Raw genomic sequence first — 19,776 nt, forward strand, 5'->3', positions numbered from 1 at the left:
AAAAAAAAAAAAAAAAGCACTGATACTGATGGCCATATACTTGCATTACTGAACACTACCTCTGACCTGTTGCTCTACTTGCCTTCCTCTTTTTGTTTTCTTTTGTGGACAGAAAATCTAGCTACTTACCACTAGTGCTTTATTTAATTTGCATTCACTATCAATGCAGCACACCGGGTCGACCAACATACTCTATTACTCACAGAAATCAAATGCACTAAGCTTCAGATGATGAAATCAATGTAATAAGCAACTATGCACGAAAGGAAAGGAACATTGGAGTATTAAGTATTAAATATCCATATATGACAAAGAATGGCTGAACACACCTGCAATAATGCAAGTTGGTGAGCTAGTTGGTATATACTTCTATGAAAACAGTGCTAAACTTGGGACAAAGAACAAGATGACACACTAGACGGCACTGCCTACATTTGTGCCTCCTTTCCTACATGTCTGATATTAGGTACAAAGCACCACTTTCCTTTAATGAACTTTTGTGGGCTTCAAAGACTAAAATTTTGCAACATAATATCTGGTATACTGAAGGCTCATACAATTAGGGCCTTCCTTGGAAGTTTCTCACCTGCATATGTTACACTGCAATGCAGAGATTGTGAACTGACTTAGGGCATTGTTTTTCTTTGCGGCCTTCAAGGCACTGCAACATGACAATAAAGGCTTGGAGTACCTGATGCTAATTTACAGCAACCACTTTGCAAATTTGCAAACATAGATTTAGCAAACATTTAGCTTTTTCTACAAAACGTAAAAAATTGCAATTAAACAAGTCAATCTGTGCATCGCACCAATTTACAACAGCCACAAACGGACAAAAAACAGAATCAAAAGGCAAGATGCCATAAGCCTTACACGAAACCCGTGGTCATTTAGCTGCTGCCATACGATCATCTGCCATGTTCACGGGCCAGCCGGAGAGTGTAGTGAGCTGCAGCAACAAGTGTTGCGCTGTTTTGGCACTTCAAATGGCAGGCCAAGATGCCTGCACTAACACCTACCTCTGAATTAACTTTAAAAAATGAGGATCTCATTTACAAGGATCTTTGGATCAGACTTTACACGCAAGCTGTTATTCGTTCTTAAAAATAAATTTCAGATGTAATTACCAGATCATTCAATAAGTAACTTAAAAGACTTAGTTAGCATGAGACTACCGACACCTTATGGTTGCGCCAGTGTTGTGTTCTTCTTTGCCTATGTCCTTGTCTGTTTAGCGCTGTTATTTTTCTAAACATGAACTACCATCAGGATTTTAGAAGCCCTCTCTGCAAAATGGTTGTTCCAATCATGTAGCATAAATGAATTTGAAGTTTGGAATCCATATTTTCATGGCTCACGACATGCAAGTAACGAATTTTTTTACTTAAATTTACTTAAAGGGGCCCTGCAACACATTTTGAACATGGTAAATAACGCACCTAGGCATTAGAGAATGCTGCCACAAACACATAAGCAAAATTTTATTCCTTCACATGTAGCTGTGAGCGTATAATTTCCCTCAAGACTTAAACTTTTACTTCAATTGAGTGAAACTCTCGCCATTTTTCATGTTCACTGTGAAGCACCAATGAACACAATGGGTGCTGCCAATTCTTTAATTAAAATTTTTTCTCTGCGCTGTTCAACTTTCATGCAAAAAATCGAAAGTGCCTTCAAGAGCTTGAATTGAATAAAACAAAGCTACGGCAGTTTAAAAAAAAGTGATATAGTTTGTGTGAAGCACATGATAAAGCCCATATACTGAGCTATACAAAGCCAAGCAGTAGCTGATATGGTTGAGTGGCAAATATGTTTACATTTTCCCCCTCTTGGAGTTACTTCAGGTAAGGGGCTTGCACTGTGTTGTAGTGGTGTGAAAGCATTAAGCTTTTCCATACTGAAATATGCTGGAAAAGTATTAAAAATAAATTTGAGTGCCATGTACATTTTTTGCTTATGGCTTTGTACATCATCTTGTCTTGCTATAGCCCTGTGTCAAGCTGCAGTATGTTAAAAAAGAACGAAAAACTTTATTCATGGATAGTGTTTACATTTGTGCAACAAGCACGACAAGTCTGAAGAATATCACCCAACACTGTGTTGTGCAGTAATGAGCATGAATTCATGCCACTGAAAACAGCCTTCGTGACGACTGGACCATGGAACTAAGCAAAGAAAAAAATTGGATGGCAAACCTGAGGCTCAACTAGGATGCAGTCAACAAACCTGTGGAATACTAGAAGGGAAGTTCACCCTCAGGCTTATTTCGTTAATACACCAGAAGTTCAGTGAGGTTCATCAGGACAAGTCTCTAGTACATGCTGTAGAGTAGCATTTTAAAAGCTGTAGGCTATTTTTGTTGCTCCCTGTTGTCCCAATTCATGCAACACATAACTTGGCAGAAAGAGGAGCTTCTCAATGCTACTACCAATAACTTTCTATGTGACACTTCAAGCACTAACTTGATTTAGTTACCATATATTTCAGACTAAGTTGCACCTTTGTATAAGTCCCACCCCTCACTTATAGCAAGTTTTGAAGGAAAGATTAGTACCTAAGTCGCACCGGTGTATAAGACGCACCTATTTTAACTCAATTAGCATGGTGAAATGTGATCATGCGCACTTTTGCAATGCACGACATTTTACACTAGCCACAAATTCTAGCACAAAAAACTTCGACCAACACTTATTGCATTTCATTCGAAGCCATTGATGGCCTCATCCCCCAACACAGTCAAAAAGTTCAGCTACTTTGGCCAGCTGAGTCACTGTCGTGGGCCTCTGAATAACTTTTATATAGGAACATCATTTGCATTGGTTCTGGAATGTGGCATGCTCGGGAAAAAAACCCTTATATTGGTCATGCCAGCGTGCATGGTTTAGGCATATAGTAGAAGTTTAACAGCATAAGTTTAACTGTATAAGACGCACCGAGAAAATTTTTTTGAAAGAACAAAACTGTGACCTATAGTCCGGAAAGTCCAGTATGTATATATGTAATATAATTAAGACACTATTAAAAACAATACTGGTGGCTAGAATATACAACTTTCAAGAATAGACAGCCAGGTTTGTTTGCAAAGATCTCCTTGTTTATTTTTAAACATTTGCATGTGTACTATACGAGACCTTTACAATCAAGCTCTCTTGGAATGCTAACATAATAAAACATTACAGGCAACATTTACTAGTGCGGATTGCACCGGTGTGATTCATTCACAGAGGCTTAGTTTTTGAGCTAGGAGCACATATAGAGCTTAGTTACACTGCAATCACATTCGTGCTCATGTTTCAATACTTCGCAGTTTGCTAAGATGACGGAACAGAAAAAGAAATATTGCATGTGGCTATAAAGCTTTTGGTATGGTCTGCCAGCAAACCAGTCAAGAGAGCGCTTGATTGATGTAGGTCACCACATCATAGAATTTGCATGATAACGATGTCCTTTAGACCTTAGACTTTGTGTAATTTGTGTGAATGTGAAATGAAAAACCATGTAACATTGTACTAAAATGTACGGGCAGAATCGATCACAGTATAACTCTTTTTACTCAAAAATGTTTTTTGCACTGTTAAATTTTTCTGCCAATTTGGTAGTCGCTGCTCACAGTCCGAAAAAATCGATTGATGACTGTAGTTTTCCTTGCAACAAAGAGGAGCAATCATACCAAATGAGTGAACAGCTTGGTTTCTGTTATTTGTGCATGCTCTGCTGCAAAAGGATGATGCACAATCTTGCGCAGAATCTTGCAACCATTGACAGTTTTGTCATCACGCACTTCAAGATACCTGGTAAAAATGTGTAACTTGCTTGCTGATCTATTGTTGATTGTTGTCACCATGTCCTGTGCAATTTCTCATTCTTCCATAAAAAGCAATGCATTCTTCATGCAATGGGTCGAAATATAAACTGCCAACCAGAGCATGGCATGCGATGTGCGTAGCTTGAAGTGTGTGAAATAGACACTAAAGAGCAACATTAAATCAGTTTGAAACTTCATGAACAATTCTTTCAACTATCTCCATTTATTTGACAAAAATGATGAAGACAGAAAACAAAGGGCTAAGTTTCTCTTACTGAATTTTCGCGTCTGAACTGGAGTGACAATATGTTACGAGGGTTGTCCGTAAAATAAGGTTCCCAAGGAGTTGCAGTTACGAGGAATGCTGTTACATCGGATCCGACGACACTGACGTGTGGTTTGGTTCCCTCTCTCCCAGTCCCCACCACGGCAAGCTGTCTGCGATACTCAGTTTTTCGCGTCTGAACAGGAGTGACAATACGTTATGAGAGTTGTCCGTAAAATAAGGTTCCCAAGGAGTTACAGTCGTGAGGGACACTGTTACATGGGATCCGGCGACACTGGCGCGTGGTTCGGTTCCCCCTCTCCCAGACCCCACCACGGCGAGCTGACTGCGATGCTCAGTCTTGGCTTGGCAGCCATTAGAGATGGAGCTCCCACTTGCTTCTGCCGCCAGGTGCGAATTACGCAGCGATTAGTTTTTTTGTGTGCAAAAAATACTGCGCCGCTGGACATTCAATTCCAGCTGTGTGAAGTCTACGGGGAAAAGTGTATGAGCGTACAACACGTGTGCAAATGGTGCAGAGAATTCAAAGACGGATGTACAGACGTCCATGACGAACAGCATTCTAGACAGCCATCAGTTTTGGACAAAATGATTGCCAAAGTGGAAGAAACAATGCTGAAAGATCGAAGGGTGACAGTTTGGGAGCTCTGTGAGATGATCCCTGATGTCAGCAAGAGCTGCATTGAGAAAATTTTGACAGACCATTTAGGGTGCGCAAGGTTTGTGCAAGGTAGGTCCCGAGAATGCTTACAGAAGACCACAAACGGCAATGTGTTGAAGCGGTCCGCAAATTTCTTCAGGCCTATGAAACCGATGATGAGGAATTCTTGGACTCTATTCACTGGAGACGAGACCTGGGTATACAACACGACACTGGAAATGAAACAACAATCCTGTCAGTGGAAACATCCAGAGTCGCCGAAGCTATGGGAGTTCAAACAAACACTGCCTGCTAGCAGAGTGATGGCGAGCGCCTTTTGGGACAGGAAGGGGTTATTGTTGTGCGAATTCATGCCTGCTGGTACAACAACCAATGTGGACCGCTACTGTGAGACGTTGCAGAACCTTCGCTGCACGATTCAACACAAAAGGAGAGGCATGCTCACGAAAGGAATGCGTTTCCATCAGGACAACGCTCGTCCGCACATCGCCCGTGTAACAAACGATCTCATCAACAAATTTGGATGGGATACTGTCATACACTCGCTCTACAGCCCAGAGATAACCCCAAGTGACTACCATCTCTTCTCTGAATTGAAGGAACACCTGGGTGGGACGCATTTTAGAACCGGAGAGAAGCTGAAAAAGAGGTTTTAAGCTACCTTCATGGCACGGCGGGAAAGTTCTACAATGCAGGCATAAAGAAGATGCATTGATCTCAACAGCGCTGATGTCGAAAAATAGGGGAAAGTCTAAGCTTTCCAAAAATGTATTATTCAATGCCAATAAACATCTTTTTCATTGGGAACCTTATTTTATGGACAACCCTTGTAGAATGACACTGGAGTTCAACATACTTTTGCATGTTAGGGCTGTTTTTGTGCAGAGAAAGTTTATAAAGTGCTAGGTTGAGTGTCTCGTTCCTTTAGAAGACAACGAGTCTTTGTTTATCCATAAATAATTAACTATGTTAGTTCAAAAACACACTGTCAAAACCTATGATGCCACGAGGGCAGTGCAGAAAATTTAAAGGGCCACACACCAGGTTTGGGTATTATAACCAGCTAAATGCAGTGTGTAGATTGCGTGTTGATAGTTTCTGTGAATAATTACACTTATATATGCCATGAAAAGTGCTAAAAATTCAGACGAATGCCTGTGTAGCCTTCTCACTGCGCTCGGAAAGCAAGGCTAGCGTGGCTAGCAAGGCAAAGAGTGACATTACAGTGAGTGGGTAGTTCAAAGGAGCATGCTTCTTAGCACACAATGCTGCTGCCAGGCAAGCAACCACTGCCTTCCACCCCAAACAGATTTGGTTGCCTCAGGTTCCCAGCAAAAGTGAGCATCAGATTTTCCCTTTAACTTGCTTGGTGTCATATCTGGGAGCTAGCAGGCTTCCCGAATGCCGTAACTGAAGAGGCCTTGGTGTGTTTTAATGTGATCAGCTTTGTACACATTTTTGTAATAGTGTGGCTGTACCTTTATGTATGCAGAGAGCACGCTGCGGCATGCACACTAAGGCACATGATACATGCCTGCCAGACAGCGAAAGAATCTGCCATGCTGCACTGGTGGCAAAAATGCCGCAGCAGTGTACCAGCCTCCAGTGGAGTGCGAGAGGAGGCCTAACTTGATTAAAGCATTCCCGCCACCTGACATGACATGGTCAAGTCTTGCACAAGTTGGTGAGGTCCCTCGCAATTTTTATACCCCTCAATCAGTGATGCATTGTAGATTGATCAGTTAGCGCTGGCAATGCGAGCTGGCAGGAATGGAGCTGGCGACAGCCGCAGCGTAGCCATGGCAACCAATGCTGCTTGGCTACATTGTTGTGTGGCTGCCACAAATATATAGTCCACAGCAGGGTACTCCTAATGGTGGGTGGAGGTGAAAATGTGGCCCACAGCTCCAGTTTACCGCCCACTGCGCTGGTCGACCAGCCGAAATTTCCAATTGTTTTTCGTGCGAGTCTCGGTAGTTTCTTTATCACATGGGGAAATATTAGAAAGAAAAGTGATGTAGAATTCAGAAAAACAAATTTTTGTCAACAAAAATTGGCTCAAAAATCAGGTGTCGGGAGGTCACTGCATTGTGCGACCTGTTCAACTTTTCTGTAATGCAATGCTGCCATATGGGAACCATTCTAAGAAGAGGGATCTGAGCTTCAGATAGCTGCAGCGTCGGAATTTGGTTATGCAAAGATAAAAGCAAGAGGAGTGCAAGAAAAGTGTAAAAAAATTAGTCTCTGCATTCATTACTGCTGCCACTTGGACACGAAAGTGCTCCTATAGGCGCAGATTTGAGTCGCTGGCACTTGTTTTGCGTGCATTCTCACAGCAGAGAGCTGTGCATTACTTCGTCCAGGTGAACTTTGGCAATTGCGGTAGGATGCTTTGCAGGCTTGTGTTAGTTTAGTTAATGCATACAAAGTACAAAATAGGTGACTACAATTCAAAATGGTAGAAGGTTGTGTGGAGAAACAAAAGAGAGAGATGATTAGTTGCATAACCTCCACTCTCCTGGTCCCAAGATGTCCACCCCTCGAAAATTTCTGGGGAGAACCCTGGTTCACAGCCACATCCTCTCTGCAGCAAACGGCACATGTCAACTTTCTGTGCAGCTAATGTGGACAGGTATAGGTTCACTTTAGTATCCCTTTAGTAGGGTAGTTTTACTTTATTAAAATGAGGTAACGGATGCATGCATTTCCATGGGGCTTTAAAGATGAATTTTTCTTGAACTTATTCTTGAACATGACAGCATTCATTCAGGCTTATTTTCATATGGCCACCCTGCCTAAACCGGCAATGTTGTCTCTTGGGATTGCCATCTTCGTTGCCTATGTCAGGAAGTGATCTCTGCTGCCCTGCAAGATTCATTTTCTCATATGAAATGCGAGGGCATTTCTTTGGCTACCTCGCAGGCAAAATTTTGTCATATGTAGCCGATAAATGAAGGAATGCGAGGTAGAAAGTAGAGAGCATAAAGCTTCCCGTCGAAGTTTGGGAAGAGGCATTGACATCATTCCAAACCAACAAGATGTGGAGGAAAAAAGGAGAAGGTGAGGAGATCCGGGGAAAAAAGGAGACCTGGAGTACGACAAAGCCAAGTAGACGCACCATCGCACTCATCTCAATCAGCATCTGCAGCAGAGCCAGTTAAGCATTCCAAATTTCACTGCTGGTTTGAGCGTTGTGCGCACAAACACTGCCGTTTCTGCTGTGGAGCTGTGGAATGGACAGTAAGCTTTCATCCAAGAAGTTTCAGTGCAATGCTAAACCTTGCTATCGCTTTTAATGCTTGTCTTTGAGCAAACCTAGATAACATTTTTTACGCCTCCTGTGGTTAAATCACCAAAAGAATTAGCCGTCTTTAGTTCCCCTTCTATACCCTCACCTTGAAGGAGCTACCGCCCTCTCCAACAGAACAACTAAGCACAGTGTACAGTAAAACCTCGTTAATATGTACCCGTTTAATCAGTAATTCCAGTTTAAATATACTTTCTATGAATCCTGCCCTGTCACCATTGAACCTACCGTATTGGCTGACCGCGTAAGCCATAATTGCTTAGTGCATGCCAATGGGTTAGTGCATAGTATTTACTTCACTTTTAGGCATGTACAAGCGTGGCATCGGCGAAATGTTGTGCACGCAGACCATAGATAGTGAAATTGTGGCACACAGACCTTTCCCAGACTGCAGTCGCCACTGATAGTGACATCAAAACATGGTAGCCATGACGTGTTTCCTGCTCCCATAGCTTCTAGCACTTCCACATCATCGTCATCATGGATGACGACGTAGATGATGGCGCTTCCGCATCCGATGCAGCTAGTGTGTTGATCGTCATGAGGGCGTTCGCAGAGAAGTGAGGACTGATGGAGAAACTGGCTCGAGGCCTTGCCGAGTTTGACGATGCCGTCGTTGCTGCAAGGCCGCTACGGCAGCAAGTGAAAATCACAGGTCTATTGCTGCCTGCTTGCAAATAAAACTTGTAAGCGTGTGTCTGAGTGAGGATTAACATGTTTTTTCGGCTGGGAAGTCTATAGTTGCTCATTTGCCATTGTTGGTTAATTAGTAAAATGCTTAGACCATACCTGAGCCATATTCCCAGCCAACTACATATAAACGAGGTTTTACTGCACTCTGCTGTACAGTTAAACCACGACACAAACTTCTTTTCACTGCCTTATTTAGTTCCATTGAACACTATGTATAAAAGAAAAATAAAGCAGAATGCTGACTAAAGTGGTGGTGTGGTTAAGGAGTTAGGACATTTCGGCTTCCACATGAAAACCTTGTTCACTAAACTAGAAGGCTTGAAAACCAAGTGAATAAAGCTTCCATGTGGAAGCTGAAATGCTCTTTAGTCTTTTAAGAGCATTGGCAGAACATAATGATGGTGACCGTTAGCAGTCGGCACTGTCTGCAAGGAAGCTTTGCTCTCAGCACAATCTCTACAGTATGCGGCAGTGCTTTTGATTCCATAAATATTAGCTGAGTTTCTTCTTTAAGTTTTTTTATATGCTTACAGAAGGATGCTATCCATTAGGAGTGTTCTAGAAACATGCGAAATGATTTTTCCTGCTGAAGCATGGTAGCTTCAAGTAATAAAAATTGCAATGCAACAAAGTTTTCTGCTGCAAGTACAACTTTGTTATGCTTTGTCTGAACTGTACCTCCAGCATTTAAAGGGTCCTTTAAACCATTTAGAATACTCTTGTAGACACATAGGGTACAGCTACAGCAAAACATTCGCGCCACAATTTAAGTGAAGCATCTCATATTAAGAGAGCTACGGACAATTACAAGTTACCCTTCTTCCTAGCCATGTTTTTTCTCAATTCGTTCGCCGAGTGATCAGGGCTAAGCTCCGCCTTCACTGGCTCTGTGTCATGAAGTGACATGTCGTCTACTTCCGGTGTCTTGGTGCTAGCACGTGAAGCCTCTCCAACCTTTCCGCTAGCGACCTGGCCGTTGATTCCCAGCGAGAGATACCCAAGCAGCATGCATTGAAAGCATTCTGTTGCAGCACCAAGCGTTTCCGGTAAACACAGGCGAGCTGGGCGTTTCGATAGATGGGCAGAGGCTTAAACGTGAGCGGCCTGCACAGTGCAGCCACCTGGTGGCGCAGAGCTCAACCAGCCAAACACACAGCTGTATTGCTGTAACCAAGTGTAAAACATTTTATACATAATTGTCATGGTGTATTCTCTTTCTGTTACCTTCTTATTTGTAGAAACAAATTAACCAACATTTTTGTTCACCATAAAGTTGGAAAAAATATTGACGACACAATGTGGGTAGCCAATCAAATAGCTTGCCCGGCTGATGTCACGAGTGCCCACTATGCGGCGATGATGGGGTGGCTGAAAACTTAGGGGAGTGGTGCCGCTGCGATGGGTAGCAATGGACATTTTAAAAACTTTATAATAAGTTACATACTTTACACGGAGCATTGAAATTTGTCACTTAATGATTAGAAGGGCCTACTGTAATGACTCAGCATGTTAATGACTCTCACATGGTTATTCACAATATGCACGATGCCTTTAAACAAAAATTTTTTTAAATTCACTGACTTAATGCTAGGGGCCTGTAAGTGATAAGCTGATGGAGTCACTGTGGAGTCCCTTGTATGCCACAGAGTAGGGACCTAACTACATGTCTCATCACAGTTGGCTGGGTGAGGCTTGTGTTGGCAGTGACACCTAAAAATCAATCTGATGGCAGACAAGTTCTGTACAAAATTTAGTATGCTTACATTTCTTCTGAAAGGTTCCCCACTGAAGACCGTTTCAAGTTCCGATGCTGTGGGAACGAAGGCATAAGTTCTGCTTCACAAGCTGAAGAGTAAAAATAATGAGCATTTTAATTCAATGCAAAAATTCTGTAAAAAAAAAAGTACTCAAGAAATGCAGCAAGACTGTTACAATTTTCTCATATATACTACATACACTGAACTACAAAGAAGATCAAAGTGTAGGCATTTAACTTTAACTGCAGGCATTGTACTGCAGCCCTGAAGGGCTATACCAAGAGGGGAGTACAAAATACAGAGATAACGGGGGGGGATGGGGGGGGTTACAATGAGTTAGGAGTTACCATGGTTTGTCAAAAGGGCATCACAGCTTTTTTCAGTATGTATCGTCAAATATATTTATAAAAATACTACTTTGAACAATGGATATAACAATGAAAACTATGACACCATCAACTTCATTATGTGTTCTATGGTAAAATAAACCATTTACAACAAAGATTTCATGTCAAGTTACCAGTCATAACAAATTGAAACGTATGATCCTGAAGAAAGAAAAAGAAAGGTAATAAAACGGGGTTGCGAGTTTTTAGACCTTTCTTTTAACTGCGCGAAAAAACTAGGACACAAGAAAGAAATGCACACCACATTACGAGTTTCACGTGATGGCACTGCACCATGTGTACAAGCGTACATGCACGCAGTGCGGTCCGAACCCTTCGAAGTCTCAATTTCTTAACACGTTACACCACTATTGCAAACTAAACTGCTTATTTTAAGATTTGTTCATACGCATACTGTACCCTAGTATGCATGATCACACATGCCATGTCAACTGAACAATCAAACCGGGCTTACGCAAGGGAGGTTCAGAGAAGTAGGAACTTTGGAGTGACTCCTCTGCAGTGGCTCTGTGTAGAAAAGAGAGAATGGAAAAACAAATAAAATAGAATAAGGCAATGCTCACACTCAGAAAAGATTTAGTCTCCGTTCCAATTATAGAACTCATGTAAACACTTCTGCTCTTATTGAACAACATGCAATATTGCACATGTTTAACAAGTCATCACATGATGCAATGGGAGGTTCCTTGCAATAAAAGGACAAATTAATGAGACAAGACATGGTACTTGTATCTTTAGCTCTGAGAAATGGCCGTGTTGTTTCAGTAATTTACTTAGACATCACCTCATGCAAGCATTTATCATGATGGGTGAATCACGCGTGAACTGATTACACAAGTGAACAGCGAAAATAGTGAATTTCCCCAAGGACTGAATACAAACAACAATTATTTTTTTTATTTCTAAACAATCACAAGGATTGTGTAGTCTGCTAAATTAAAAAAAAAAAAAAAAAAAAAAAAACAGGCCTTACTTGTTTTATTTGATAAAAGGCCTTAATTGTATCATTTGATATATGCAATGCCGTTCAGAACTGTTTGTCCAGTTAACTGATGAACATGTGAATGAAAAACAACTGAAAGGTGATTGTACCTGGCGCACCATCATAATGACAGCAATGACACAGAAGAACAGCCTGTCATCAGCTACTAGTACAGTGCTGTGCTTGTTGAAGCAGTAAAGTGTAATACTATAACACCACACATTGTTTTAAAGAAATACAAACATGCTAAGAGCCCAAATAGTAATAGGCTGCCCAATTTATAATAATTTAAGCTGCCTAAAGGCAAACTATCCTTAATGAATGACTGGAAATTACTGAGCAGCAGTTAGCTACTCCATGTGTTTGTTCTGTGACTGGTACCTCTGCACAGTAAGCACAGCTCCCATGTACCAGAGTCATTCATAGCAGTCACAACTTGCATCTGCCTTTTTTCCTGTAGACTACAATTAGCGTAATCACTTATATTTGAAAGAAATGAATATTCATCAACTTCAAATGTGTAGTGAATTCTTGAATCAAACATTAATGGAATAGCAGACTATTTGATTGAAATTCCAAAATTTCAAATATTCACAAACCCTTACTGATTTGTTAATTACGTGCTTTTCGAACTTCTTTAAAACAGGTACTAAACAGTGCACTTTCAACGAGCCCGCTTGGGCTTTATTGAAAGTGCCCGTGCAACACACGTATAAGGCGGCTGTGTTAAGAAATATCAAATTAATGAAAGTTGACTGTGCATGCCAGTGCATGTACATACGCACACAGCACACATGCATGCTGTGCAACCTACTTATAATGGAGCTAAGCAAGAACATTCAATCATCCTAACTGCACATTATTGAAGATGGGCCACTTTTACACATTTTCAATATATGATGTAGCAGCCAAAGCCCATCATACCTGCTTATCATTAAAGCAGGTTCAAGTGTATGAAACATGCACACATGGAAACACACCAGGTACTTTGCTACCCAACTGGCTGAGTTGCACATTAGAGGTAGAAGAATCCTTATCAATAACGATGCTTTTAGGTGAAAGAAAAGACGAAGTGCAGTCCTAAAAATGTAACAAGAAGTCACCAGAATGCAACAGGAAATTTGCAAGCATGTCATCTGGTACTGTTATAAGTAGAAAGTGGAGTCTTGGGTATTTGCCAATAAATGTCGAAAAGGACCTGCCGATTCCAAATTTAGGAATTGGGCTTATATCAAAAAGTGCCAAATACAGGAATTCATTGTGGCTAGTCAACCAGGGTCTGCATCATGCAACCAGACCCTCCAAAGTGAGTTGGGTGTTTGTGCTCAGCCAGTACACAAGCTCCCATGTGTTTGGGGTGGGGTCTCTGGCCGAGGAGGTTTTCTTTTTGCAGTTCTAAAAGTGTCACCCAAACATCTTGTCTATCATCTCTATTTTTCCGGGGAATACAGGGGGCCTCGCCAACCACGTCATAACAAAAAGGGTCGGATAAAGGATGCCTATGCGCATACGAGTCCATTCCTCTCTGCCCTTCCCGTGTATCTATATCAGTTTACACGTCTGGCAATAACTATAATTTGTGGTTAAAAGAAAGAGACTGGATGACTGACACACAGTTCTGAACATTGGCCAGCAGGGGGTTGGGGTAATAGAGTAAAATGTGGACAGAATAGGAGAATGTAGAGAGAGAGAGAAAGCACAGCGGGGAAAAGAAAACTGGGGTTATTTTGCAATATTTACATTATTTACAATAATGACTATAAGCCCGCCTTTCATGTAGGAAACTTCACCAGTGTATGCCAGCTAGTGGACACAAATAGGGTGAGCACACAGCCAGAGAGCTTATTTCGAAAGGCACACACCAACTGGCCATTTTGGATAGAGTGAGATTCCTAGAAATAGCAGTGCTGAGTTGTTTCGGAAATAGACACGCAACTTGTTCACCCCAAGCATGTATGCTGATACCTCGTCTTACAGATCTGCGTGCCTCCCCACACTAGACACATGACAGACGCGTAGCGATTACAAGAGAGGAGAGAAAAATGCTTTGTTGAATTAAGTGGTTGAGTTCTTAGAGGCTCTCAGTCCAGAGCCTCGAAGTCCAACAGGTACAGATGCGCTTTCTATGGTGCAGGGATGAGAATGCCCTGTTATTTTGTAGCAATTTTTGGAGCAGATAAAATTTCATTCTGGAGCAGACTGGAGCTGATTTTGAAGCTGTCTTATAGCTTATTATCACAATATATCTTATTACTGGGGGCAATATGAAGCAGTCAAATTTTAATTTAGAGCATTATAGTAATTAAGAGGGGTAACAGTCACAACACCTTACTTTCTGCACCATTAAAGAAGTGATGTAGAGCACCCTAGAAGCATTTTAACACAATTTTTGTGTTAAGTTCTGGTGAAGTGACTGGAGGTGTTTTACCACAGAAGTTGTTTCAGAGTCCCCTCTCCCGCTGCCTTGCTGCACGCACCTTTCCTCACTGCTCACCCTCTCAGTTTGCACTTTTTGATTGCGGCAATCATGCTGCGCAGCGATGCGATCGATGTGATATCACGATTCACGATCACCATGATTGTAGGGCCGCGTGATCAAGAGCAACTGTCATGGCACCGCAAAAAAGTAAAAAACGAAAGCCGCTACCAGCACCACCACATGATGCAAGTTCACTCCACCAACAGGGAGGCGCGGATAAGCCCAAGACGCCCTCACCTGCCCTTGCTTGTGGCTTGGGCGGCAAGATAAAAAAAATGTCGCTACCTTTAGTTTTATTCAAAGGGCTTAATTGAGTGCAGCTATTCGCACCCACTCGCAGCCAGAGTACAAAAGTTACTTTTACATGCACTTCAAGACAAACAAGACAATGCCCTGCACCGTGACACCTTGTATTTAGTACTTACAACCAACCTGGAAACAGCTCAGCAGATAGCACACTTAGATGGTTTTAGCAACCATAATCTACTCCAATTAACCCTTAATATTCCATTACCATATAAAGGTATAGTAAATACAGTTGAACCCATTTATAACAATATTCAAGTGCCACGAAAATTCTACTGTTATAACCGATAATTGTTATAACCAGGTTGAATGAAAAAATCAAAATAGGGGGATGGCAAAGCTGATGTGAAAAAACTATAATGGCGGGGAGGCCAGTGCCCCTCCTCACCACCTTCCTCCATCTGGCTGCTGATTGTGTTCCCTTGTTTAACTCCTTCCTGGGTGCTCTGATCGCATGTAACATGCCGCAGCTGTCGGCATCAAAGAATGGCACTGTTATAACAACTGCAAAGAGGTGTCACGGGTGGCAAGCGATATGCGAGCACTACCGAGGCATGGCATTGGTGGCCCCAAAAGGGGCCTTTTAAATATTGCGAGAAGGCTGCTGCGGCAGCCTGTCAGCTTGAGAAATCCAGAAGAAACGCTGAGGAGAGATCACCACAAGCATCTCGCCACATACTTCTCACTGGCTTGCACGAGAAAAGCCTATGTCCGTCAGCCTTGCACGCTATACGTGAAGCTTGCCGACACCCTTCTCCAAGGCATCCAAGTGCTCCACGTAGTGCAGCAGAAGGTTCCTCGTGAAAAAGAAGCCTGGAGGGACTGAATCATCTGCTGGGCCTCCTGTGAGGACAACGTTGAGGCAGCCTGCCCCACCGCATCATCACTGCTGCGGTCGCCGTTGCTATCTGATGTAAGCATGTTCGTGACGATGGTCTCATCGGTTAGAAGCACTTAGTTTCCAAATCTATAGTCGCGCGCTTTCTTTTCACCGGCAATGTCGTGCATTTCCAATGATCAGCGGGTGGATCGGCCATCTTCCGTTTCGGCGGCGAGTCAAGTGAGGCTGAGAAACCGCATGGCCAGGAATGACTTTGACGCAACCAACAAAGATGAACGTGAGTGATTAACTTGTTTGCAGAACTGCGCTGAATGAGGAGAGAAGTGGTTCTTGAGGGGAAAAGGAAAGAAAGGTTGACACCATCTTCTGCAGCCCTTGCGGGAGCACGGCTCAGCGCCTGCAAGAAGGGGGTGAGGGGAGTAAAGGACGAATGAGGAGCCAGTGAGCAACATGCGAGCAATCTTCTTGCAGCGCAGTTGGCGCGGTCCATTTGTGTTTCGTAGGGTGGGGCGGCTTAGAGCTATGGGCACAGCCCAGTCGTGTTCAGAGGGATGGAAGGGCGACGGGAGAGAACCGCACGGAGATGGCTGGAAAATGAGTGCGCGGCGGCTGTTGGAGCAGCGGCCCATCGTGCAGCAGCTCAAATTTCTCGTTAAATTTTTTCCGTTTTCAAGGATTTCGCATTTCACAACCTTTTGGCTCGGACAGAAAGCAGCCAGACTTCATCGTTATAACCGATCATACCGCATCGAGGCATTGTAGTAAGTGGGTTATTTCACCATGGGAAATGTACAAAAGTTGACGGTGCAGCAGTTTCTCATTGTTATAACCGATATATTGTCAAAACCTGTATCGTTATACAGTAAACTCTCAGTTGTACGAACGTCGGTTTATCGAATATTTCAGAATAACGAACTTTTTAAAAATCCCTGGCAGTTTTCTTATAGATTCTATGCAAAAATGTTTCACTTGAACGAATTTCGGAACAGTCAAAATATTTCAGTTTAACGAACTCGCTCAGAGGACCAAGGCTTGCAATGCACTGCACTGCACGCGCAACCGATGCCTGCCTTCATCAAACCGCCGCTCCAGCGGTAATGTAACATTGCTGGCGCTAGAGCGCCCCTGGGGCAAAGCGGCGACGCGGAAAACGAATGGCAACGAGGCATAGCCTCCGAAATCGTTCGCACAAAATGAGCAAGCATGTAATCTCGGAGGCCATGAACAAAGTAACATCGCTGGCGCTTACAACGCCGCTACAGCAAAGTGGCGATCTGTCACACCACAAACAACGTGGTGTGCTTTTTTGTTTCCGACCGGCTAGTTGGGGCATGGTCGTCGTCTCTTTCTTTCCAGTCTCGTCGGTTCTGCGTGTGCACACAAACGACCCGCGTGGTGTGTTTTTCATTGATACGTACAAATTCAATTTCACGCATTTCTAACACTATGGATGCCATGTCTTTTACTCCATGAATTGCACTTCAAACTTTTGACTCTGTATGCCATGTCTTATGTTGGTCTAGTGAATATTAAGTTTAGTGAACTTTCAGTTAAGTGAACTATATCCTTCGGTCCCTTGCAGTTCACTCAAGTGAGAGTTCACTGTAAGTGGCTTTGACTGTAAAACAATTCAAAACTATAACAACAGTGATTATACTACCATTAATGCTGAATTTAGAAATTTTTGTCAACAATGCATTTCTTCCTTACTTTTACAATCGAACGGTCGAGGGAAACTGGGTACTCTTTCGAGACAAATTATGCTCATTAGTAAACCAGCACATCCCAGTAATCAAAACATCACATGTTAATCGAACCCTTGGCTTACCAATTTCCTTCGGCAACTTCGAAGCAAAAAGAAACACATATGCAGGAATGCTAAACGATTGGATACCCCATCAGCTGGGGAAAAATATAATCGGTGTTTAAAAAACAACTCTACTTTATGCGCTGCTAAAGATGAGCAGTTGTCATGACCTTCCACCTCTGCTATATTCCAACCCTAAAAGCTTTGGCTAATCATCTCTCTGAACCGCGACACTAATCACATTTCTTAACATAATAGCGATCACATGCCCCCCTTCCAGACAATGAGTGTCCTTCATGCTTCAACACCTATTTTTCATCTATCTTTAGTACAGATCTCTCCACCTTAACTGATGCTCCCGACTATCAGTACAACTATCAGCACATGATGCCCATTGACATTACTATTGACAGCATTGTACCTCTAGTAAACAACCTCATGGTGTTTAATTCTTGTGGCATCTATGATATTAACTGCAAAATACTAAAGAACACTGTTATGACTTTTAGCAAAATATTATACCACATCCTCAGACAGTCACTAAGTTCTGGAGATCTCCTGTCGGATTGGAAGGCTGCGAAAGTAGTTCCCATAGTCAAAAACAGCGACAGATATTCACCTGATACCTACCGGACAACCTCATTAACATGTATTTGTTGCAAAATGTTAGAGCATATAATTGCCTCTCACATATACAACCATCTGGAAGAAAAGAACTTTTTTTTTTCGCTAATCAGCATGGGTTCAGGAAAGGCTTGTCATGCTACCTCTGCCGTACTACAAGGTGGTGTTCTTGGGCTGCTACTATTTTTAATACAGTTAAACCTCGACATAACAGACTTCAATGTAACGAAATTCTCGATATAACGAAGTATTCACAAGTTCTTGTCTATAGAACACCATGTATTTAGAACATCAATATAACGAAGTGTGTGTGCCTGCGATTTCAATACAACGAAATTTCACTGCGGTCGCAAAGGAATGCCGAAACAATAAATGGGAACTTCCACGGATGCAGATGGTCAAATGATTGAATTACAAGTGGCTGCTTGCAAACGCATTTCTCAAATCACCCGCCACCAGGCAACAAGAGCGACCACCGAAGTGAAGCCGCATAATGTTCTGTATAAAGTCCAAGTGCGATAAGATCCTATCACGGCCAGCGCACTGTGTGCTTTTGGTGCGAGTGAAAATGTATGCGGGTGAGACTTTCTAGAAAGATGCTGGATGCACGAGTGCTGCTTTCCCACGCAAGCAAAGAGAAAGACGGGCAGAGGAGGCAGCTCACGGTAACACGATTAAGCGCGCATGAAGGGGTGGAAGGTAAGTTGGTGCACATCTCCACTGTGGCTTTGCATGGCTGTAAGTGGTGGCTGAGCTCATACGCAGCCGCGCACCTTGCCTTAGCGGTAATCTGCCGCATGTGCAAAGAATGGACGTGCCGAGACAGCGTGGCACCGTGTAAGCTGTCTTCCCGCATGTTTAGTATTGGAGGTTGTGTAATCTCGAGTTTCGGTGATCCGTTGAAGTGAGAGGCAGACAAAGCATTTGCTACTCGCTGTGTGCGCTTTTCCCAATAGCGTTGTCTCAGTACGGGCGACGCTATCAGCCGTGAGGGAGGAGTGCAGGTGAAGGCGTGGCTGACTTCGCTTAATTCGTACCAACTATGTAAAGATATCATTGACATCCGTGGCATGAAACAGTATCATTCGTCGCCGACTCCCAAATTTATCAAAATTAATTGTTTTTTTCATTCAAATTTGCTTTTTTCGATTGCCCGATAATTCGGAAAATTCTGCAGTCACTTTCCATGCAAGAAAAAATCGATCGGTGACTGTACTTATTTGCATAAAAGGTCAAACTTCAATACAACGAAGCAAATTACTAATTTCACTGACTTTGTTAAATCGAGGTTTAACTGTATACATCAATGATCTTCCCAATAACTTAGCATCCCAAGTGTGAACCTTTGCTGATGACTGCATTATTTGCTGCCCTGTAACTAGCCCTGATGACCACATCCTGCTTCAAAACGATTTTCAGCTTATCTTGGATTGGTGTAACACTTGGTTAATGACTAAATTTATCTAAATTCAAAGTAATGTCTTTCACTCAGAAACACTCAATCTCTAATTTCCCTTATCACATAAATAATAACCCGATTTTTCCAGCTACTTCATACGAGTACTTGGGAATTAATCTTATACCAAGTCTTTCCTGGACCCATCATTCTACTATCGTATTTGCTGATTCTTTAATATCACTGGGGTACTTAGGCTGAAACCTACATAATTCACCCTCCAACATTCACAAGCTAGCTTATCAGACGTTTGTTTGCCCGCAGTGAGAATTTGCCTCTCCAATTTGGTCACCTTATCATTATCACCTAATCTGCTTATTAGAATCAGTTCAAAATAGAGCTGCTAAGTTTATCTCATGTAAATA

The 19,776-nt window shown here is 42.5% G+C and overlaps 1 protein-coding gene across 5 annotated transcripts in view; it reads right to left on the reverse strand.

Annotated features, from left to right (window-relative positions):
- Window positions 1–19,776, reverse strand: part of Cdc2rk (cyclin-dependent kinase 10) — a 65,408-nt gene that overhangs the window by 1,407 nt on the left and 44,225 nt on the right. Inside the window, exons 13-16 of one of the 5 annotated variants that reach the window (XR_008608787.2) lie at window positions 11,371–11,423; window positions 10,516–10,597; window positions 8,438–8,689; window positions 874–949 (exon numbers count right to left, since the gene is read on the reverse strand). Coding sequence is in view for 3 of the 5 variants with exons in the window: in XM_050192366.3 (XP_050048323.1) it covers window positions 922–949; window positions 10,516–10,597; window positions 11,371–11,423 (163 nt within the window). In the remaining 2 variants the exon portion in view is untranslated. Of the gene's footprint in view, window positions 1–873; window positions 7,618–8,437; window positions 8,690–10,515; window positions 10,598–11,370; window positions 11,424–19,776 lie in introns of those variants that run through there. The other 4 variants (XR_008608786.2, XM_050192366.3, XM_055062157.2 and 1 more) reach the window with 4 other exon arrangements.

Source organism: Dermacentor andersoni, chromosome 1 (assembly GCF_023375885.2).
Source record: "Dermacentor andersoni chromosome 1, qqDerAnde1_hic_scaffold, whole genome shotgun sequence".
NCBI classification, from domain to species: Eukaryota; Metazoa; Arthropoda; class Arachnida; order Ixodida; family Ixodidae; genus Dermacentor; species Dermacentor andersoni.